General features: G+C 39.0%; 1 protein-coding gene across 3 annotated transcripts in view; it reads right to left on the bottom strand.

The window, feature by feature from the left end:
• The window catches only part of SPHKAP (SPHK1 interactor, AKAP domain containing), a 61690-nt gene that overhangs the window by 31780 nt on the left and 6633 nt on the right, over positions 1–23277 (bottom strand). For all 3 annotated transcript variants that reach the window (XM_071751721.1, XM_071751720.1, XM_071751722.1), the window contains exons 2-3: positions 12078–12180; positions 6152–6262 (exon numbers count right to left, since the gene is read on the bottom strand). In XM_071751721.1, the coding sequence (XP_071607822.1) occupies positions 6152–6262; positions 12078–12161 (195 nt within the window). In that variant the 5' untranslated portion in view covers positions 12162–12180. The remainder of the gene's footprint in view (positions 1–6151; positions 6263–12077; positions 12181–23277) is intronic.

Genomic DNA, 23277 nt, shown 5'->3' with positions numbered 1-23277 from the left:
ATACAATGAGACAATTCAAGAAAATATTGGCCAGAAAAAACCAATTTCTTAATTTCATAGTTTATTTTCTCCCTGCACTGGTGTGAGCATTTATGTTGTTACAGAGTAGGAGTATTTGCAGGCAGAAATTTTTTCAAGAATAGTCTTGAAATAGTTCAAATCTTTAAAACTTTATTGCAACCCTTCTCCTGTCCAGCTGGCTGCAAATTCAGTTGGTTTTTTTTTCACATATAAGTAGACATAAAATGATATTGAAAATGAGCTTTAGTGCCTGATTCATTTCGAAGTGGTATCTTTTGCTAAAGCAAGAAATGAGAAATATTTTTGGTTTTCTTAATTGAAAAGTGGAGATGTTCAATCTTTCATTTCTATTATTTCCATTTAATGGTGTAAATTTTGCATTCTTGCTTCTCTAGGAAACTTGACAAGAGGCATTTTTGACATTTTTTTGACATTCACAGAATTTCTACCAAAAGACTCCAACACTTGTTGTGTGGAGTGGGAAGGCCTGATTCCCAGCTGCTGTGCTGGGACAAGATGGTCACATGAAGAGGACATGATGTAGCATTTTGTAGGGAGATTATTGAAGCTTAGGTCCATTTTGAGTTTTTAAAAAAAAGCTTCTTTCAGTGCAAATATAATTTCTAATGGTTTTTCTATCTTGTTGCTGCTATAGAGTGTGAAAGTCCACAGATTTTCTGGAAAATTCACTCCTATGGTTTATGCAACTTGAGGGAAATTAATGCCAAATATCTTGCAGGACTGTAACACCATGGGTTTTTTAATTGTTTTGGTTTGTATCATTTTTATACATAAATCTTTTACTAAGAATTCCTAGAAGACAGTTAAGATACATGTTTAGCAATGTGGCAAAACAACCTGAAGTCATGCTGATGCTTGCTGCACAGGCACTGAAAAGAAAAATGTCAGATCTTTGGAAATGCTAAGAAGATTCATAAATTATTTTTCTGTGGGCAAGATTAAGACTTTGCACTTCAAGGAAGGCCAGTACTAGAAGAAACTATAAATAATCTAATTAAGGAAAAATTCAAGTTTCTTAACTTTTACTAAGATAAGCCATCCACAATGGCTCAGTGCTGACAATGGAATAATCTACATCTTTGGAGGAAAAGCAGGGACAGAGTATTTATCAGGTTTTTCTTTTTAGATAAGGTTTGCTTAAAAGCATGGCCAAGTCAGAGAATTTCAGATGTAGGTCCAGAGAAAGATGATTGTCAAGAATTGAGTGAAAAAAGGTATATATACATGGTATATATATTTATGTGAAGCTATAAATATTTTATGAAATATATGTATGTATGAAACAACTCCATGGGGTAATAAGAATGTCACAATACAGATATTATAATTACATTTTATAAATCACTGTGTGCAGCTTATGAATGACTGTTTCATGAATTCATGTATTTTATTGTTAGGTGGATCTTGATTATCAAGTTCTCATGCAGTGGAAACAAAAAAACCAAGACTTCCATAATTAAACTACCTATAAAATATATGCTATCTAATTATGATATTAGCATGAAACTGTACTTTAATCTGCAGCAGTAAACTGCTGCTAAGCAGTATAATTGTTAATTGAACTGTTTAATTTAATGTTTAGTGATTATTGCAATAATCTCTGAGGAGGAAAACCCACTCATAGTAGTGGTGTAGAAGTTCTTTGAGGGAGTTGAACTTTTTTAAGCAGACAGCACAGCAAAATCAGTCATTTGAAATAACGAGGGCAGCACACTGCAACCCAAGGCCATCTAAAAGAGAGCTGGTAGGATGCTGCTATTCCAAAAGAGTAAAAAAAACCCAACGACAAACAAAAAACAACAAAACCACTCCAAAAAACCACAGAAACAGAACTCAGTGCTATTACCTAGGATTTACCTTGGCTGTCTCCTACTGTGCCTTCACTTTAAGCACTCTCAGCTGCTCCTTCCTGAGTAACCTCAGTGGAAAGCCTGCCTAGAAAACCCTAATAACCTAGGACAAGTAGACCTGGCCCCTGGACTCAGTACCAGTGCTCCACCTTGATTTAATAAATGTCCTCCCAGAGAACTGGACAGAAGTACAGAAAGGAGGAAAAGAAAGTGAAGATAATCTTCCAAACTCTGTTCACCTCATATTCATTATACATATAACACTGTTTTTTCACACAGAACTCGTGATCTTTCTGCTAAGCTGGCAGAAAAAGGGAGTAGAGCCCTGCCATTTCACTGTTATTTCTCCCTATGATTAGTATTGTCATCCATGCAGGTAACCAGAAACTTGGAATTAAATGTGGACACACCAACATTTCTTATATTCTGGTGAGCTACCAGAATCTGAAATAACAATTTTCAGAGCTCAGGAGATTTCCAACATAATTGAATATGAAATACTGTTCCTCTAAATTTATTAATTTCATCTCACAATTGCTACATTTCATTAGCCAGCTGGGAAATTAATAGGCTCTTAAATGTACCAAATGACTGCTCTGCTTTAAAAAAAAATATATTTCTGAGTTATGTAACTCAGATATAACAGTATAACTGAGTTAAATATTTAGTGGTTTAATAAATCCATGTTAGTATACTTGGTGAGCATATGTAGGACAGCCCTGAGTCTATTTTTACTTGTACAAACTGTGCTAATGTGTGATGGGACATAATGAATATAATGTTGATGAAAGTGATGTTCATCTGGTCTTGTTGCATTTATAGTTACAGTAAGATTAAACCCCTTATAACCAACCATGTAGCTGAACACTACAGTTGGATATATTACCAGCTATTTTGGGGAAAAGCAACCATTATTGATATAATACACTTGAGATTTCTCTTTTTCCTTCTGCAAACCTAATGACAACTTGAAAACATCTCTTGCACCATAGGGCACGTGAGTTTATAAAATCTTCCCCATTAAAGAGAAGATAGAACATATTTTCTGCTAATGGCACTATGGTGTGCTTGATAATGAGGAAGCTGGAGAATGTTCAGGTCCTCCTTGCTCCCCAGTTCCTACAGCATTTGCTAATTTTGTGTCAGTCATTGGAAAGGACTCAGCATGAAATGCTTTGCAGGTTCTGAGTATGATAATGAAATAATAACTAATCCAGTGCTTGAGTATTCCCTGCTTCCTGGCTTGCTCATGTGCACAGCCAAATGGAATACTCACATATCCAAGGTGGGGAGAATAATTTTTTTTTTTTTTTTTCTCACTCTGTCTCATGGAAACTGAATACAGTGGGCAGCATGACAGTGAATTGACCCCTGATACCTTTGACCAAACTCTGAAATTTTAACATCTAGGCTTACACTCTAGAATCACCCCTCCTGTTTTCAACTTGCTCCAATACCCCCAGGCAGGATGCAAAACTTCCAGTTCCTGCCACCATGGGGTGGAGATTCAGTTTCTTACCAGGACGTGTTCGGGTTCATCAGCTGGAGCTGAAATGTCCCTGTCCTTGAGGGATTCCCTGCAGACTCCATAAAAGCCCTCAGCTGGAATTTAGGTTTTATGCAGAATAAGCACTGATGCAAACCTGAGCCAAGGGCCATGACTTGACCTTAGAATTGGATGAGGAACACCTGCAAGCTGTTAACCACCGTACAAGGAGCTGTGGCTCAGCTTCACCTCTCACCAGCAATCACCAACAGGTTTCACCTGTGCAGAGGTCAAAACCCTCCTCCCTTCCTCCTATCAGAGCCCCAGAAACCACAGTTGATCTCTGCAGGGAACAGAGAAGGAGCAGAGCCCCCTGGTCTCCTCCAGCAGCTTGGAAAGAAGAATGAAGAGGCCAAAAAGGTAGGATTGAACAAATATGTGTGTTTCCTGAGAGAAAAAAGGGGTAAAGGAAGGAACTTGAAGGTGTTTTGTTTATCCTGGTTGTCTCAGGGTGGTCAGGGAATTGATTTCTAAGTGTTAAGCTTAATAGGAAGTTACTGCTGCTGCTGTGTTGTGAGTGTCCCTGAGTGCTTGCCAGCATCCTTGTATGTAAGTGAAACAAAAGTGCCTGTCCTCCCTCGGCAGATATTTTGTTGTTTCAAGTAGTGTCGTGCTGTGGGAGAACTAAGGGCTGTGCTGCAGATGATTTAGAATGAAACCTTTACCAAGTGGCTGATGCTGATGTGACAGTAATGCTGGGGGAGTTCCCTTTTGTTCCTTTTGTCCCTTTTGTCTTGTGCAAAGCCTTGGAATGTTGAAAGGGCTCTCAGTGCTCCAGCTCTGGAAGGGCATGAAGGGTGATGCATTGGGTGTTACCTGGGAATTGCCCTGTGTCCTAGGAGAGTTTGTCCTTGTGCTACGAGGTGTGAGATGGGGGATTTCTGGCTGACAAAATGGAGGAGAATTTGTGTTTCAAAATGTGTACAAATACTGCTAGACTGTTAAAATCTTGTTGTGAAACCATCACAAAGTAAAAAATTGTTTGGAGTGTGACTAGGAAGTAGATTCTTTTTTCTGAGTCTTTCAGGATGGGTTACTTTCTGTTTCCTTTTCCCTGATGATTTTTCTCTTAGACCATTCTAGTGATCCAGCAAATGAAACATCTGTCGTGGCTTCTGGCTTTGAGCTGTTGTCCTATTTTTATGGACACTTGCAAGTTGAGGTTTCCCAGCCTAAGCACAGGACTGGGAGGCCATCTGGTCTCTATTTCTGACCCTTCCCTGGGCTCCCTGAGTGAGCAGAGTTGATTTCCAGGCTAAGATCCCCAGGTTTCCTGCACGAATGTGAGATACTTTCACATCTGGTGTGATTTGCAGCACTGCTGAAAAGTGTGCTGACCTGGTTCTACACATGAAGTTCAGTAGTCCTCTGGGTACCATTGTATGCATGATTTGATTTTTAGGCTCTCTGCACCTTGGTTTATACATATATAGATTTAATAAATTATAGAGATATATGTTAGTGCATTATATAGATTTATCTTCCTTAAGTCATTGTGTGTCCCTGGTAGCTGCTTGATCCCTTTCTCTAATTCCACTTGTCTCCTCAACCAAAATACCCCATGCATGTGCTTCAACTCTATTGTCTGGTGTTTTTTACTATTATTATGTCTGGTAATTTTTACTATTACAAAAAAATTTGGCTTCTAGGTAACTTGCAGTCTCCAAGCTGTCACTTTGATTGCTGGGTGGCTGGAGTTGGATGTGGCTTTCAACATTATCCTGCAGTGCTGGCAAACTCAATTCACTGTGACCTTTAGTAGCAAGGATTACCTCAGGGGACTCCTGATGTGTGCTTTAGGAGGGATGGTCACAGTGGAAATCCTATTTGCTGGGTTGTTTCTGTCCTTTAGACCTCTGAACCCCCCAGGATATTCCTCCGTGAATATACAAGTTTGTTTTTCTGGGAATGAAGTCCTTAGCTTGTGTCATGTAACTTCAAAAGGACAAATACACATTTCAGGAGGCTCGAATGAGGATGGCCATGTAAGCACTTTTTGGGAGGGAGGAACAATCAAATGGGATCCTGAGGATGGGTCTGCTTTCTTGACTCCACCATCAAATAAAAAACTCTTGCAGTCATAGCAATGTATTTCCATTGAGTTTGATGTACAGAATGTGTAAAGCAACATAGCAACTTCTCTTTCTTTTTCTATTTTTTTAACCAAAAGCTGTGTTCTAGATTGCATTATAACATACAAGAAAATTCATTTCAAATGTAAAACAAATCTGTTTGAGTACTCTAGCAAATTCCATTCATCTAATATGGAAAGTGTTTTCTCTTGAATTCTATCTCTGTGCCTTCAGGAACACTGAGCAGCCTTTTAAACATCTGCTCTTTACAACCTGCCACTGATCAGTTTGGAATAATTTTGTCTTTGGCTTAGTTTTCTCTAATCAGTTGCAAATTATGAACATAAAATACAGAGGGCAACAACATTTGAAGACCAAATGCAGGGAATCTTCTGCAGTAATATTTATTGATGTGCTCTGTGTAGAAATCTGTGTGCATTTTTGCTTTGTATGTTTGCTTTTAACAGAAAGCTGGAGGTTACAGAAGCTATAGAGAGATTAAAATTTCAGTGTCAGTCATTGTGTTTTTGGTTTGGGGTTTTTTTTTTTTCTTAATTTAGATGTGCTGTGGTCAGCTCCACACCCTACTGAAATAATTCACAAAGGACTTTTCCCCAGAGGAGATTACAGTGAGTACTTACTGAGGCACAGTTGCTTTCTGACTTGTCTTCCAGAAAGCCAATTTGGCATGGTGTCCTCTGATTCTGTAGCCAGTAGTCTGTTGATCCTAGCAAACTGTTACTGCAGAGGATCTGTTAAAGAGAGTTAAAAATAGTTAAATTTTGAAAATTTACTCAGTTCCACATAGTTGTGTTGGGCTGAATTCTACTGTTGTAACTCAAAGGAAACCTTGACTACAAAATTTGGGAGGGCCAAGACTGAGGCCCCTCTTCCTTTCAAACCTCTCCAGTTAATGCATCTTAAATCAAGTGATTTATAGAGCCCCTGAAGCATTGACCTATATTTTTTCAGAACTGAAGGTCCTTGGTGATACTCGGAGGAGATGCCCAAGCCAAGCATTTTTATTGGAAAATATTGCTAGGAGTTCTGTTCTTTTTTTCAAGTGATAAACACAGATATTGTGAAAACTCATTATTTAGTTATACCAGTTCCCAAACTTCTGCAGCCTTTAGGATTTACTGCATCTCTCTCCACAACAGGTCAGCACTCCTTATTCTGCCAGCAGCCTCATTTCTGGGACTGCCTAGGCTATAAACTCTTCCTAAATGCATTTTTCTGCTTTCTGAGAAGCTAAAGTACTTAAGACCTGCTGCAATAAGTACCAGCCCTGAGGCCAAAACTTTGTGTTTAATTTCTTTGTGTAGTCTCAGTCCTAGCCACAAGCTTTGCTCAAGCAAAACCAGAATTGAGCTACAGAGGCCTGTAGGCTATAAAGTAGCATGCCCAGTTTTGCAAGTCTCGTGCTCAGATTTAACTGAATTCCTTACTTGCTTCCTCTGGACTAATATTCCTCTATGAAAATGACATTTTGTATTTTTAAAACCAGTAGGTAACAGCAGGAAAAGAAGAGCTGCAACCATGGTGCTACTTATAGACCACTTTATATAGTTGACTTTCTTCCCCATGCAGCAGTTACATTTGTTTGTGAAATGAATTTATTTGTACTTCTCATAATTCTTGCATTACATGGAAATAGGCTGTACTCTAGCTCTTCAAGTTTTGTGGTTTTTTTAATGCTGATATTCTGTTGCTCTAACAAGAAAAAAATCTATTCACAGTACTTTACATTACTGCATGTTGTGCATTAGGACACCTTCGTCCTGCCTGAGGAACACTTCATCCCTAAGCTTAGATCCCTTCCTTAGGAAGGCCCAGAAGAATCTGTGAGGCCTCTTAATTTCTCAGGGAAGATTCATGACTCTGGAAAGCTGATCTGGCCATTTTACACAATTTTCTAATACTCAGGGGCAATTTAGAAGTAAGCTTATTACCACTCACAGACTAACACCCACAGCCCTTTTTGTCTTTCTGGCAGAAAGCCAGTTAACACAGTTAACTGTGTTATTCAATAGTGATTTATGAATAAAAGTCAGCAGAAGATGGATGGGGAGGTGATGGGGAGCACCACAGTCTGTAAGTTTGGCTTGCTTCTGCACCCTTCTTAGGTTTTGCAATTTTTTTGTGGTCCTTTCTTGGTACTCCAGCCCTGCTGTGGGATTTCCAAAGAGCTGCTGAATACAAATTGAGGTTTCACAAAATACTCCGGGAAAAGACACTGCAAAAAGACCTTGTTCTGATAATTACAAAAGTTCATGATTGCTTCACATCAACACCAGTTTCTTCTTATGCTTCTTAGCTAACCTTTAGCTGCTGGCTAAACCAGATGAATGACTCCTCACTCAATAAATTTTATAACCTCCTGTCTCAGTGAAAAAATATTTCTGCCATAACTAACTGTGAGACTAGATGTGGAAAATAAGATGCTTCATATCTCAAAGAAACAATTTTCTGTTAGTGTTACAAACTGCTCTTTTTAAAAGAAACTTTTAAGAAATGTTTTCAAATGTTAAAACACCAAAGCGTTATGAACTGGTCAGTAAAATCTAGAATCAAGCATTTTTTTTTCCTCTTTCCAAAACATTACCATTCTTTTTTATTAAGACATATGTGTGGGTGCCTGTATATGTTCAGTTCTTGATATATCTACGTGTTTATATCTATATGTGAGTTCAGATTTCATCTTTTTCTAGATCTTTTCATCCTCAAGGGTATAAACTCCAATTGTTTGTTAAGATATAATTTTGCATACCTAGGAAACAGCTCTCTTTAGCACAAATAGCTTTTGCAGTAACAAGCAGTTTTGTTTCATTTCCTTAAAAATCACAATGACCTTATCTTCAGCCTCAGTCACTTCTGATCTTTCTTTCCCAAATCTCAGGCAGATTCTGAGAAACCAGAATAGGCAGAAATCAGCTTCAGAAATCCTTGGTACTACTCTGCCTCGTGGAGACTTGGTGTGCACAGCCAGTGTTTCAGAGCAGTGGTCATAGCATGTTATATTGTTGATGATAAAGCCATGAAATGAGCTGGGCAGTCCAAAATTTACTTTTTTTTCCCCCTGTGGTATGTTAAATGACCCTTTGGAGCTCTATCTTTCTTTCAAATGATGTTTTTATCGTGAAACAAACACTGGTAAAGGAACAACAGAAGAAATAACTCACTTGAACAAATGTTTCAGACAGGTCAGTCCATAGCTGCCAGCTTGGGTCACTCAAGAAGGGTTTATAAGTGTCCTTTATATGACATCTAAATCTTGCATGCAGCTTTTCAAAATAGACTTTGAAGTCAAGGGTAGAAATTATATTATGGAAGCTGGAAGTTTTGGACAGCATGGGACTTTAAAGTAACTTCAAGGAGATAAACAGTACTAGTGAGGTGGCATTTTCCCTGGACCAGATTTTTCTCTGACATGTGCATCAGTAGTTCTGCAGAGCCACTGCAGTAAGCAGAGTGAAGAAGGGTGCAGCAGGCATAACAATTTTACTGCTGGAGGTTGGAGAAAATCCTGTGCAGCAATTTAGATTTGCAGACAGGTGGGAAAAACAAAAACTTAAGTCTGTACAGCAGAAGATGGTAGAGGTCAGCAGTCTAAGAAATAAAGGTTGGCCCGAAGTCACCTGAAAACCCTCTGGAAATTCCTCAGACAAGACAGGAGTGTGGAAAAGGGATGTGGGAGAGGCCTCCTTGAATGGCTTTCCACGTCTGAGTAGTGTTCAGGAGATGGAAGAAGTGGGAGGAATGAGGAGTAACCTTTGGATGTTTTTAAACTCTATTAGATGGAAGTCCCTGCATTAGGGCTATTATAATTCCAATTATTAGGACTATTATAATAACAATAACATGTTATTGTTCAGAATCTTGCCACGGGTACTTCCTTGAAGGAAAGATAATTTAGGTCACCCCACAATGCTGATTACATACACCTGCTGTGCAAATAAATGCATATATAGAAGCCTTGTGAACTTCTGGGCATATTTAATTGTAAAAAACAGTATTTTATTGCAAAGACATGCAGTAAGAGTGAATATGAGACTTGTTCCAGCATCTTGCTGTTGTAAGGCAGTTATGCCTGTAAGCTAGGTGCATGTGCTTATACAAAGGGGGTGTTTGCTTATGGATTAAAACTTGCTGGAATATTCATACTTTTAAACTACTATACTAAAGTGCTCAGAGTAAAATAGTGTATGGTTGTTGTGATCAAAAGTGTATAAGCTTGAATGAGCTGGCCTAAATAAACAGGGCTAATTAATTAATCAAATGCAATGTGATGATCGTAGCTCATACGTTCTGATTGCCATTTTTGCATGTAAGTGTATTTTCAAAGTATACTGAACTGATCTGCAGCAAAGGATGAGAAACCTAAATATATATAATATATATATATATATATATATATATATATAAATACTTCACCTATCAGTCAGGATCCTTCTTTTATAGATACAGTCTGCAATTTTGAGGCAAATAGTGTAACTTGCTAAACTAGCCCACTCCTTCCTTGGACTTCTCTTAATTCTTACCCAGTGGAGACAAGTTCTGGGCCAATCCCACTGACACACATAGTTAACAATTTTGCTGGATTCAGCCAGGTTCCTTCTGATTTGCAACAATACAATTGACAGCAGAACTTGATTCAGTGACCACAGTTCTGTTGCCAGCTGCACACACTATGCTGCTGCATGTCTGGTTCCGAGCAGGATGATCACACTCGGAAAATAATTCGGGATGAATTTGCATCATGCTCTAAATGTGAAATCAGCAGTAATTCATGGTTCTAAAAAAACATTTTCCAGTCTCATCTAGAGACTCTGGCTGTCAGCATTACTCAGTGTGTTGTGAATCAATGAACTAAATCAGCCCCGAGCAGAGTGGGGATTAGAAAAGTCACCCTTTCCCGGAGGAAAATATTGCGTCCGAGTTTAGTGTAACAGCTTCCTGCTCCCTGATTTAGATCCTAAGCCATAAAAAAGCAATAGATATCTATAACCAAGACAACATAAAAAGGGCTCTGCTCCACAAACATCTGCATCTTCATGGCTGAGCATCTTAATTGCTTTGGTTAATTACTACTCATCCAAAAAAAAAAAAAAAAAAAAAAAAGTGGGACGTACAGAATAAGATGAGAGATCTAGGGGCACAGCTCCTGAATTTTTTTCAAGTTGGTGTGTGTAGTAATGGGCTGCATATGGTTCCTGACAGGAGTCATTCATACCAAATGCACTTACTCAAACACACAAGTCAAGTGTTTAAACTGCTGTAGTGCAGCAAGAACACCTAGTGTTTCATTCCACCAACAATTGTACATCTGACTTAAAAATCACTGTAAATAGCAGAGTGTAAAAGGAATGGTACTGACCAATTTTTGGTAATTTTTTATCCTTTTACACATACATGCACACACACAAAAAAATAGAATAGTAACAGTTTCTGTGCCTATGCTGTAAAGAAGCCCAAAATATCCTGCTGTTTGTCACAAGTGAATCACTTCTTTTAGTGTGTTGACAATCATAAAGTTGACTCATGAGAACTTCAAATGTAAGGGCTCAGATAGGTAAAGCAGTAATAAATCATGTGGTAAAGACTAGGCTTTAAAAGAGAGTGATGCTGGGAGAATTTGTAAACAGTGGTGGCACTTTCAGTGCTGTCCCACTGTCCTTCAGTTTCACATAAAATAGGTAACTCTGAGATGAAATGGATTTTTAAGATATTCTCCTGCACGATGTATTTTCTGCCTATGTGAAGATTCCAGTCAGAAGCTGCAGTCAGAAACATTTTTAGCAAGTCAGGTCTTCTTGTGAAAATAAACTCTGATCAGAAGAAATATTGATACTGTATTTGAGCCATATTGAGGTGAGCTGAAGAATCCCAGTCCCAGACTACTCATCAATTTACTGAGATCTTTTTTCATATCAGTGATTTTACATTTAAAAAAATTTCTGTAGACACATAATATTCACCCCCACACTCACAGTGTGGTGTACAGGATGAGGAAAAGAAATCTTTCTCTCTTGCTTGTTTTATCTTTCTCTCTGCTTACATATAGAAATATATTGCTATTTCGTTTAAAAAAAAAAAAAAAAAAAAAAAGCAAACAAAAGGAAAGCATTGTGATTACTAGTGGAAAGAAAGAAAAAAAAATAAAGTAGGTAATATTGGAAAACTGAATGAACCCTGGAGTTTTTTTGACCTAAGTAAAGCTCTATACCTTCCACCTGGGTCCCCAGGAACTTGATGTATATTGAATGGCAAACGTGAAGGTATTCATGCTATGTACTGCTTTGATTTTACATAGCTAATGAGGAAAAATAGAAATATTCAGGGGGGTTTTATCTGCCATAGAGGTATAATTTAGCTGGGGACCAAACAAGTATAGATCTGGCAGATGAAATTGCAATAACAGGACCCAGAGTTCATGTTTTTGAATGGGTCCTTTTCTTTTTTTAAGTATCCGTTAAATTTTGTATTTCCCAAGAAAGGCAAAAGCTAAAAAGCCAAGCTATAATCTGGGACCTATCTGCCTTTGAATGTAACAAAGTTAGACTTTACCTTCTTACATGCTGTGACAGAGCTTCCCAAACTACTTGCTGAACTGTCTGTGCTGCTGCTTTGGTGCTCTGGGACTTCGTGCATCAGTGGAGATTCAAAGTTGCTGAAAAACAAAAAAGAAAGAAACCAAAAAAAACCTTGCCAGTGACTCAGCTACATAAATAACTCAAATGATCCCAAAATACAGCTCAGTAAAGAGATGTATCTTAACTTAGACTCCGAGAAGCAGTCTGTACTTTTATTGCTGACACTGCTAATCTATTTATTACCTGAATTTTTCCCATTTTGGAAGACTCCCCTGAGTTGCATACTCTGGATATAAAATAGCTGAAGAATGTTATTGGAAGAATACATGATATAACTGTCTAGATTCATATCCACCTGTCTTGAATGACACTGCAAAAAGTTGTACTGGCTTGTTTTGGTGAGGATGCATCTTGGAGCAACAAATTAAATACTCAGTGTATTCATTCATCTTGGTAGAAAAAATAACTTTTTGATGCATTTTTTGCCTGCCGAAAGTGGTTAAAATGTCAAAATACAGCAGGAGTGATTAAATTCTGTAATCTATGTGGAATATCTTTTTACATTCTTGGTTTAGAGCAGAGGTAAGTCATGCACATATTCTGTTTTGTGTCAGCTGTACACAACAGGGTTTTATTGACTTTGGGACTGTGCAGATGTGAAATACAAAACCATAAGAACAAGCTTCTGCAGCCAAATTATTTGCACAGACAGCTTGTACTGCCCCTTACACTTTTCTTTTGGAATAGAATACTGAGGCCAGTATTGTAACATCTTCCCCTGTATAGCAATGAAATTGGCACAAGTTTAGAGAAGTTTTTCTCTCCGCAGAGAGAAATTGTAATTATAATTACAAACCACAGAGTGCTAAAGGGTTGTTTCTCCACAAACGTACTAGGAAAAGAGTATCCTAAGCAATCTATTTCTCTTTCACAAATTGGGTCTCCAGAGTGTTTTTAATTTATTGCAAGTCATCTCTGAGAAGATGCAGAACACATTGTGACAGACCATAACAAGCAACCAGGTGACCATAGCTTAACTAATAACCTTTTATCAGTCCCAATGGGATAATGGACCACGTGCAATTTCTCGGTATGCTCTATTAAAAACTAAAATATATTTTCCTAAGTCACCTTCACTGGAGCTTAAGCCAATCTATTAAGGAGTGGCTACTTCCACTTTTTACCCAAATCCACAGTCAAAGATCAATAAGGCTTCCTTTCTCTCCAAGATTCGTGTATGTATATTTCACTTGATACTGGTTAGAACCAGTTATGAATAGTTCTGTTTAATATCTTTAGTGATGATTGAGATGAGGGGATTGAGTCCATCATCAGCAAATCTGCAGATGACACTAAGCTGGGGGGGAGTGTGGATCAGCTGGAAGGCAGGAGGGCTCTGCAGAGGGACCTGGACAGACCAGAGAGTTGGGCTGATCCCAACGGGATGAGGTTCAAGAAGGCCAAGTGCCGGGTCCTGCACTTTGGCCACAAGAACCCCATGGGGAGCTCCAGGCTGGGCACAGAGTGGCTGAGAGCAGCCAGACAGAGAGGGGCCTGGGAGTCTGGATTGCCAGGAAGCTGAAGAGGAGGCAGCAGTGTGCCCAGGTGGCCAAGAAGGCCAATGGCATCCTGGGCTGGCTGAGGAACAGCGTGGCCAGCAGGTCCAGGAAAGGGATTCTGCCCCTGTGCTCAGCCCTGGGGAGGCCACAGCTTGAGTCCTGTGTCCAGTTCTGTGTCCAGCTGCTCCACCACTGGTGCAGCTTTGGGTGTCATGAAATGGCCAGAATGGTGTTAGACATTGAAGGCAAAAGGCAGGTTGGGGACAGCAGACAATCTGGTGTCTTAAATACTATGGTTTACCTGCATCTAAATCCTGAATACTGTGGTTCAGCTGCACCAGTCTGAGGTGGTCCCTTTTACACCCCCTCCTGGGCCTCAGCCTCATCTCTCAAGTAAATAATAATAATAGAACCAGAGGAAACAGCATGCAGTTGCACCAGGGGAGGTTTAGATGAGCTATTAAAAGGCTTTCATCTCTGGAAGAGTAGGCAGGGACTGGAATGGGAGGTGGTGGGGTCGGGCACAGCTTGAGTCCTGTGTCCAGTTCTGGGCCCCTCAGCTCAGGAAGGAGATTGAGGTGCTGGAGCAGGTCCAGAGAAGAGCAAGGAGGCTGTGAAGGGATCCAGCACAAGTGCTGTGAGGTGAGGCTGAGGGAGCTGGGGGTGTTGAGGCTGGAGAAGAGGAGGCTCAGGGGAGACCTCATCACTCTCTACAACTCCCTGAAAAGAGGTTGGAGCCGGGGGGGGTCGGGCTCTTTTCCCAGGCAACTCTCAGCAAGACAAGAGGGCACAAGAGGTCTCAAGTTGTGCCAGGGGAGGTTTAGGTTGGACATTAGAAAGAATTTCTTTCTGGAGAGGGTGCTCAGCCATTGGAATGGGCTGCCCAGGGAAGGGGTGGATTCTCCATCCCTGGAGATATTTCAAAAGAGCCTGGATGTGGCACTCAGTGCCATGGGCTGGGAGCCACAGGGGGAGTGGATCAAGGGTTGGACTTGGTGATCTCTGAGGTCCCTTCCAACCCAGCCAGTTCTATGATTCTGTGAATATATCCACTCCCATTGATAAGTAATGTAGATAATAAGAATTTTGCTGAGCTGTGTGGTCCTATTCCATAACTACTGAAAAAAAATACAGGTATGTGTGCTTGGAGCTAAGAGGGAATGAAAAATATAAAACTAACTTAGCACTTGCTTGCTAAATGGAGAGAAGCTTCATGGTTTGCATGGGTGGACTGAATACACACTTGAAAAGTGTGATAGCACTTAATATTCTCTAAAATATCAGGATCAATTGCTTCTAAAAGGGAGAAGTTTGCTTGTTTACAAAATTCTGCCCCATTGCTCAGAGAAGATAAACAGTAACATTTCTGAGCGGTAATTTCTCTGGCATTTGACAAAGCAAAATTGCATTTTTCAGGCCTTGTACCAAGCTCTTTAAAAGAATGAGGGGTATTAAAAATACGAAGCTATTCTGGTTTTATATCTCCCTTAAAAATAAGAACTTCATGTTCAGAGTCAAATATTCTAGAAGTCCCCTCCATTAGTAGCTGACATTTAGATGCAGCCTCTGTTTTAAGTACAACTTAGCACTGCTAGCAGAAGCTGTACACTGCTTTTTATAAGATGCATCACTTCTGCCATCTAAAACTAAATTACAAATCAACTCTGACCTGCAGGTTTTGAAGTACAAGGGCCATTGGTTTTGCCCACTTCTTCTCTGAGAGAAAGGCTGAGTGGCTTTGCCACTGCTTTGCCCTACAGGCAGTTGATGTGTTGATAATAACTATTTGCTCTCAGTTACACTCTGTGCAGGGAACTGAACTTCTGGGGCATGAAGTGTTGCTGAGTCTCAAAGCTACAAAGATGACAGTGTGGGCACTACCTGAAGGCCTTTTTAGCCCTTAAACAGCCCAAGTAGAATAGTACATGAAAGCATACCTAGAAAATATAGTTGGGAAGTCATGTTCTGAATTATTAATGGATTTGTGCTGTCTCTAGATGATGATCCACTAAGGGGTAGCACACGTGCTCCATACTGAAGTAATCGTGTGGAAAGCAAAAATATTTGTAAAATCTTAATCCTTTAAAATCTGTGTTCTTTCCTAAAGGTACCCACATTTTGTTTCTAAATATAGAGAAGTTTGTTAAAACTCAGTGATGAGTGAAAGGAGTTCTTTTTAGTTTAGAATGTTTGGAATGAGAAAAGTGACTCTCACACTGCAATTGAGACAGGCAACAAAAAATGTCTTTGGTGTTCCTGAAATCTGGGAAACCTGAATTCTCTTGAATTTCAGGACCCTATTTCAGGTCCAGCTGGTAACTCAGAGCAGAGGCCCAATCAATAGCAGTTTCACAGGACAAATGCCAACACATTTATGAGTATGTGGAACACTTTCAGACCTGCTTTTTCTTGCAGGGTTCTTGTTTCCTGTGCAGGACCCTGATTCTCTTGCTGTGTTGCAGTTCAACTCTGGCATTGTGCTGACAACCTGAACTCCAGGTTCCTACTGTTTGCAGACAGGTTCATGCAGTCAGGGCTCACTGAAATGAGGAATAAATTTAACAAAGAAATCCTAAATTATGAGAGCTGTGTTTGGAAACCCAGACTTCACAGCATTTTCTTGGTAAGTTTATGGTTTCTAAAAGAAATAAAGGGAAACACATAGACCCACACCTTGGCCAACATTCCTTGATGTAGATGGTCAGCTCCATGGACTGCTCCAGGTGTCACACAAAGCTGACACGTTAGCAGTTAAGTGATGAAAAAATGAGAACCTAGCTGAGCTTCTTCAGGTTGGGCATTCAGTGTCACAAACATAAAATCTTCCATAACTCAAGGAGGTGCAGAATATGAGGCTCTGTCTAGACACCTTCATATTCGTGGCTCTGTCTTTCAACATGGAGCACAGGTTTGACTTTTCAACAACTCTTTTTCAGTGATCTCATCTCTCAGATCCAAGTTCCCTCTCTTTCTTTATCCTGTGGGCACCCTTTCTAAGCTTTAATTTTCAGCATGTATGTTATTTGTTAAGAGGCCCTCCTCAGGCCATAAAAACACCTTCACACTGTAGAAAAGCCATTAGCTCCCCAGGGAAAAACTATTCTATCTTTGAGAAACTGCCTCCTCTCATTAGTTCCTCAGCAGCAGGAAGCTGAAAGAAACTGTTGCTGAAATGTAGTCATCTCATCATCAAATGATGGCTCTGCATTCACACACTCTACTTGTTACTTCCCATTAAGAGTGAATTAAGCCCTAGACAAGACATCCTGCACAGATTGAAGCCTTTTTGATGCAAGATAGGACCTGAAACCTTCTAATTCTCACCTTTGCTTCACTCCCCTTGCTTGTTTGGTGAGGGAGAAGGTTCATCTGACTTAAGTCTGCTTATCTGATTTAGAGCTGTTATGGAAGGCCACAGGCATAAAAAGAATCTCTGCTAAAGGCTGGTTCATTTGGGGATTTTTCCTTTGGTGTGAAAGATCTTAATTTATGATTCTGCTTTTGAGACAGAAAGCAGAGACTTGGACCTATGATCCCGTGCTAAGAATACTTTAATATTTCTGCTTGTAGGAGAGCCCCCACAGTCCCTTATTTGCCATCAGGTGCTGTCTTAGAGATTCATGAATTATGACTGATACCTTTCATACAAAGCCAAGAGCTGTCATAAAGAACATACAAAGTTTTATTGGAAATTGGAGTACTTCAGTAATACCTATGAGGTTTGTGACCCTAACTGTAGTAATATTTGCATCCTTTATTAATGAACAAAACAACAATGGCTTCTATTTTCCTACACTGAATTATTAAAAAATAGGGACCTTGATGACTCAAGACTTAATAAAAAAAAACCCCACAGCTGTTCCTAAAATAATTCTCTTCTTTGCAGATGTGGCAGATGGTGCTACATCAGCTAAGAGGTAATTTAAAGGATTCCCCAGGTTATCACTAAAGAAAATCTTGTGGAACAGTATCAGAAACTTCAATTTCCTACCATTTGAAAACATTTTCCAAAAAGTTGCAGTTTGGTAATCCTTCCTAAAGAGAAGTTTTAATCAATTAATTGACCATTACACATACATATATATATTTAAATATATTTTTATATATATATATATATATATTTGAAGCAATCCTATGATAGCCTAGTGCTTTTCATCTTTTCATTCTGGTTCCTAATCACAGTGTTTTGAACATACGAAGCACACTGATCCACGGAAAAGCAAATCTTGATGAAGAAAGCAAACTGAACAAACACAGCAAGGTTTCTCTGTGCAATTAACTCCAAGCTATAGTCAGCTACATTTCTCCTGTTTTGCTAATAGTTCTGCTGAACACCAAAATGAATTTCTTTCTATTGAACAGCAAAAAAAATGGATTTATCTCATTTTGAAATAGACATACGAGCACAGCAAAATCCTTAACCACATCCTTGCAATTACACTTGCAAATAAATCTGAAGATAATAAATAATACCCAGAAATAATAAATACCCAGAAAGTCAGGAAGACATCTAGCTTCATCTGGACCCTAAGCAAGCAGCCTTTTTGGAAGGTATGCAGCATTCAAACAGCATCCCTTAACTTCAAAGCCTTTTTGAAGTGGACAGACCAGTCAGAGCTTCCTCAGGCTACCTTTCAGATTTTACACTTTAAAAATTTACTTTTACACGTAAGCAGGTCAACCAAGTCACTGACAGTAAAATCTGTAGATATAATAGTGTCAAAGGTACTATTTTGTTCCCTAGAATTGGTTTTTATTCAGTCTGGACCATGTGTATACTTGAGTCAGAGCACAGATGGTTAGCCAAGCAGATGCTCTATAAATACCTCAAACAAATGTCTGGTTTTGTTATGGATTTAGAACCCATGTGCAGTATATAAGCACTGACAATACCAGGGTCTGATCTCAAGGTATTCTAAGGCTTGTTTCAAGTGTCCCTTGGCTGCTATTGACTTCACTGAATATTTGTGTCATCCTCAGACCCCAGTGCCTGTGCAGTCTAAGAGGCAAAGGATTGGGTTGCTGGTTTTACAGATCAGTGCTCTGAAAAGAGTGGAAGTTTAAGTGCTTTGTATTCAGATTGCTCATTTCATAATGTTTATTGGGTGCTCTAGATTTACATTTCATTTTTGTCAGTGGTGAAGCTGCAAAAAGGCCATTTCTTTAGCTATGTGCCAAGAAAAAAAACAAGAGCAGAGAAAAAAGGACCCATCCCATGGTACAGCACACAAGAAAAAAGCTTGTTCCTTCCATGTTCACAGGGCCCTGGGTATTCTTTATTCAGCCCCAAATTTTAAAAAGCAAATACATGAAGAAGCCTCTACTAGCATTAGCAATGAGCAGCCTTTTTTTTCAAATCATGTTTTTAAATTATTATAAAAGAACAGGTAAGACTTACTGAAGATTAAATGTAACCCAAACTAACTAAATCTCATAGGATCTACTTAGAAATATTCCTTCCTTTATTTACAGATTGAAGATTGAATCCTTAAAGGAAAAGAACAAGCTTTTAGGTACAAGTCTGAAAAACTCCCCATTTCATGGTTATGGCAGGGCATACTCAGATGGACCAGTTGACAGTTCAGGGAGCCAGCAGTCAGCAACTGGATGGCAAATGATTGGGATGGTTTGTTTGGTTTTGTTTCATGGGTTTTTTTTGGTTTTTTTGGTTTGTTTTTTATTTTTTGATGGTTAACTATATTTACTGACAGAGAGCCAACCCAATGTAAACTGGGCTTTTGCATCCACCTTGCATTTTTCCCACCTAACCCTGACTTGAATACAATTTCCAGGTGGAGCTTTTTTTACACTTTTTTAGTAGGATGGCTACTTGCTAAGGAAACCTTCTAGAAAGGTCCATGGTCAGCTCAGACTGTGTGAAAAGCATGTAAGGAACCATGGGATCTCTTCCTGGTAGGGTGCAAAAAGAAAATGCCAAATAGGACATGTAGGATGCAGTATTGGTAACAATCATTTTTGAAGAGTTCCCCAATTTGGAAGATTTTTAGAAGGTATAAAAAGAAGCCACAGATCAAAAACTAGGGACCAGATGAGGAAGAATGATTGAATCTTGGAATGATGAAGGAACAGACCCTAAATTGAAGGAGGGCTGAGGGCTTGCTTCTGTTTAAGCACACAGACTTAAAAAGAAGCAATCTAAGATCAGAAATATTCTAAGAAAGATGTTCCACGAAAAAAAAATATCCTTTTTCACTTAGCATATGTAGGTGCGCTGTATAACAGTGATTGTCCTTGTGCTGTAGAAAGGAGAACAAACAGGAAACTCATTTTTTTCCTCTCAAAAAGGTTTACAGTTGTGTATGTAATGAGCAACTTATGTTATTATTGCAATTATTATGGCAATACCTATTTTTAATATAGATTGTGTTGTTAGTGCAGCTCAGTGTAGTGTTCAAAGTGGGTGATGTTATCTGATCTTCTAAAATTAATGGAAAAAAACAGTGTGACACAGCTGGAATCTGGTGAAATTAGGTCCACATTAAATACATGACAAATGTGCAAGCATCTCCCACAGATTTCAACCTGCTCAACATTTTTCAAGATGAAGTCAAAGATGTTGCAAATTAGCTTTTCATGCTATGAACCAATGGTAATTTTTAAGTTTGTTTTAAATGTTTCTCGTATCCGACAAACAACTTCTGTTCTTGGACTATTCCTCTTTCTTTTTGCTGTGCACAAACTCTCAGGTGACGTTTCAGGAGAACCAGTGGAATTACACAGGGAGAAACTGGTGATTTCGTGTGGAGAATTTTCATCTTTGCTTGAAAAGTTTATGAAGTATTTCTGGGGATCTTTTCTATACTGTATAGCCCAGTTCCCAGTCAAGCTTCTTGCCATCAACCTAGGCATTGTATTTCTGATTCTAAGCACTAGAGCAACAAGAGCCAATACTGACAAAATAGGCCTCAAAGTGCAGTACATGCCATCAATTATTTAATTATCTGACAGGCCTTAAAAATTACCTTTAAAGACCTCCAATCTACTCTAGAAAAGCTTCTCATTAGTTAAATTCAAGACAGATACTAAGTACTTCTGAAAGTAAGAAAAATGTGACAGAGATGTTTGTAAATTAAACGTCATGATTTTATTTGAATAGATAAGATGTGTCTAATCAGAACTTTATAGATGTTCCTGTTTTCTCTTTTAGTTTGATTACAAACCAAACAGAGTGTAGAAGTGCAATTGAAATGTGGTAGGTGCCCAGGATTAGGTGACCATTGCTTTCATGTTTTGAATGGTGTCTTTCTAATGTTTGGCAGACATTCTTTGTAGCAGCTCTCCTCAGAAATAATAAATCTGCCTTTGGAGATCAGAGATTAGCAAAGGGATTACTTGTCCCCAGTATTTAGCAGAGAGGCTTGGGAATTTCCTATTGTCAGAGAATCACTTTCTGCTACTTAAGAAGTGGTAAGGACAAAGCTGTTACTGAAAATGGACTGGTGACTGTTTCTGTTCCATAATGTACAGTATTGGTTTCCATCATCCTAGAAATACAGCAGAACTTTTAGAAGTATCAAAGCTTTGGTGACTATACTAATGTTTAAATTACATCATTCTAACAATGGTACAGTTCATGTATATAACTTACTTTTATGGCATATATTATGCTTAGGATTGAATTTATTGCCAGGTACAACACGAGAATTTACCTAAAGTTTCTAAATAGCTGTGCTGTTGCTTCTGTACTTTATATATCTGAGAAACAATTATTTTTTCTAGTTGATGGGATGGCCTTATTCCAGAATTTGTGTGAGAATGATAAGTTTTTCATTGCAATATCACAGCATGGAAACCTCTTCCTTGTAAAAATAAATGAGCTGTTCCTTTTTATTGGATAGCTACAATGGTAATACATATTCTTTCAATGAGGAGGAAGACATTGTTTTAACATCATAGAAGAGGAATAAGCTATAACCATGTTGTTTAAAGTTGTTACCCTGATGATTTGTTCTCTTTCCAAATTGAAATAGCATAGGCAGTTATAAAGGAATCTTGGGAGAAAAGTTCTGAAAATTAATAGGTGCCTTTTCTTTCTTCCTTTAATATTCTGAAGAGCCTCTGTGTTGAATGGTGGAGATGCACTCTGCCTGGTATATGGAACTATGGTAATCATGCACTCTCCCAAGGATTACATAAGAACCAGCTAGGTTTTTATTTGCTGAAAGAAAATATAAGCCCAGTCATAGAATCATAGAACTGGCTGGGTTGGAAGGGACCTCAGAGCTCATCAAGTCCAACCCTTGATCCACTCCCCCCGTGGTTCCCAGCCCATGGCACTGAGTGCCACATCCAGGCTCTTTTGAAATATCTCCAGGGATGGAGAATCCACCCCTTCCCTGGGCAGCCCATTCCAATGTCTGATCACCCTCTCCAGAAAGAAATTCTTTCTAATGTCCAACCTAAACCTCCCCTGGCACAACTTGAGACCTGTTGTGCCCTCTTGTCTTGCTCTGGGATGCTCCAAGTAACCAGATTCCTGGCTGAAGGGAAGCTGCAGTACCCTGTGCTGCCTCTCTGAGGAAATGAAGTCAGTGCTACAAATGGAGACAAAACGCTACAAATTTATGCAGTTACATAGTTGCCATTACCTTTGGGAAACAGCCATTTAGTTGAAGTTATTACCAATGCCTGGGTATCCTAACTCTGTGAATCTTTCTGTTTAAAAAGTTTTAACTGTACCAGAAGCCTATCTTAATTCAGTAAATTCCAGTTTTTCAGCAACTCATATAATAACATTTTTCTAGAAATTATAAAAATCCTTGTAATATCTGGAGGCTGCTCATTGCAAGTGCATGGAACAAGCTCAAAATAGAGCACAGAAGATAGGGCTGGGTGTTAGAAGTGATGGCTTAGGGTTATACAGGATATATTTGTTGAGCAGTTTTGGATTTCTCTATCTTGGAAATGTGGACTGCAGCATGAGGTTCTGTGTTAGAATTTTTAAAAAGACCTTTTTCTTTCTCTCTTTTACAAATGAAGCAAGGTTTTAAAAGAAAATTTTCTTACAGAGCAGCCAAGAATAATTACATATGTAATAAATTGTGATGCCTCAACCAAGAGAAAACACAACTTTGATTAAAACCACTGACTGCCTCGTATGTGTCATGGGCATTGGCAGCAGTCAGATATTTCATAATAATCAGGCAAGCCTTGAAGCAAAGAAAATTAATGAGGGAAACTAAAGAGATTAAATAAAATAATCTAAGGTTGACAAGACTAAAAAAAGGTTCAAAATTTATACTGGGCACCAAACAAATCCTACCAATCATAGTATGAATCTGCAGATACTAAATTTATACTTGTTCTGAAAAGAAAAACAAATATCTAGTATAATTTTTCCCCCCTGTTTTCAGTGAAGCAGGAGGAAGGGGAGATGTACTGTAAGTGCAGTATCAAGCACTGTCTAATCCACAGATAAGAAAGAATTGGTCAAAAAATTGGGAAACAACCCCCACAAGTTTCTGACACTGAGCTCCTGATATGTGTGAAGAGTTTCAACATGTAGTGTACCCACCAGTGCTGGGCAGGCTTTCCTCTCTTCTCTCTCCAGAGAGCACTGCCAGAACCACAGCAGCCTGCACAGGATGCAGGGAG

The sequence above is a fragment of the Heliangelus exortis genome, chromosome 9 (assembly GCF_036169615.1).
Source record: "Heliangelus exortis chromosome 9, bHelExo1.hap1, whole genome shotgun sequence".
Classification (NCBI taxonomy): Eukaryota; Metazoa; Chordata; class Aves; order Apodiformes; family Trochilidae; genus Heliangelus; species Heliangelus exortis.
The sequence above is the reverse complement of the archived record's forward strand: the minus strand, read 5'-3'. Positions and strand labels throughout refer to the sequence as shown.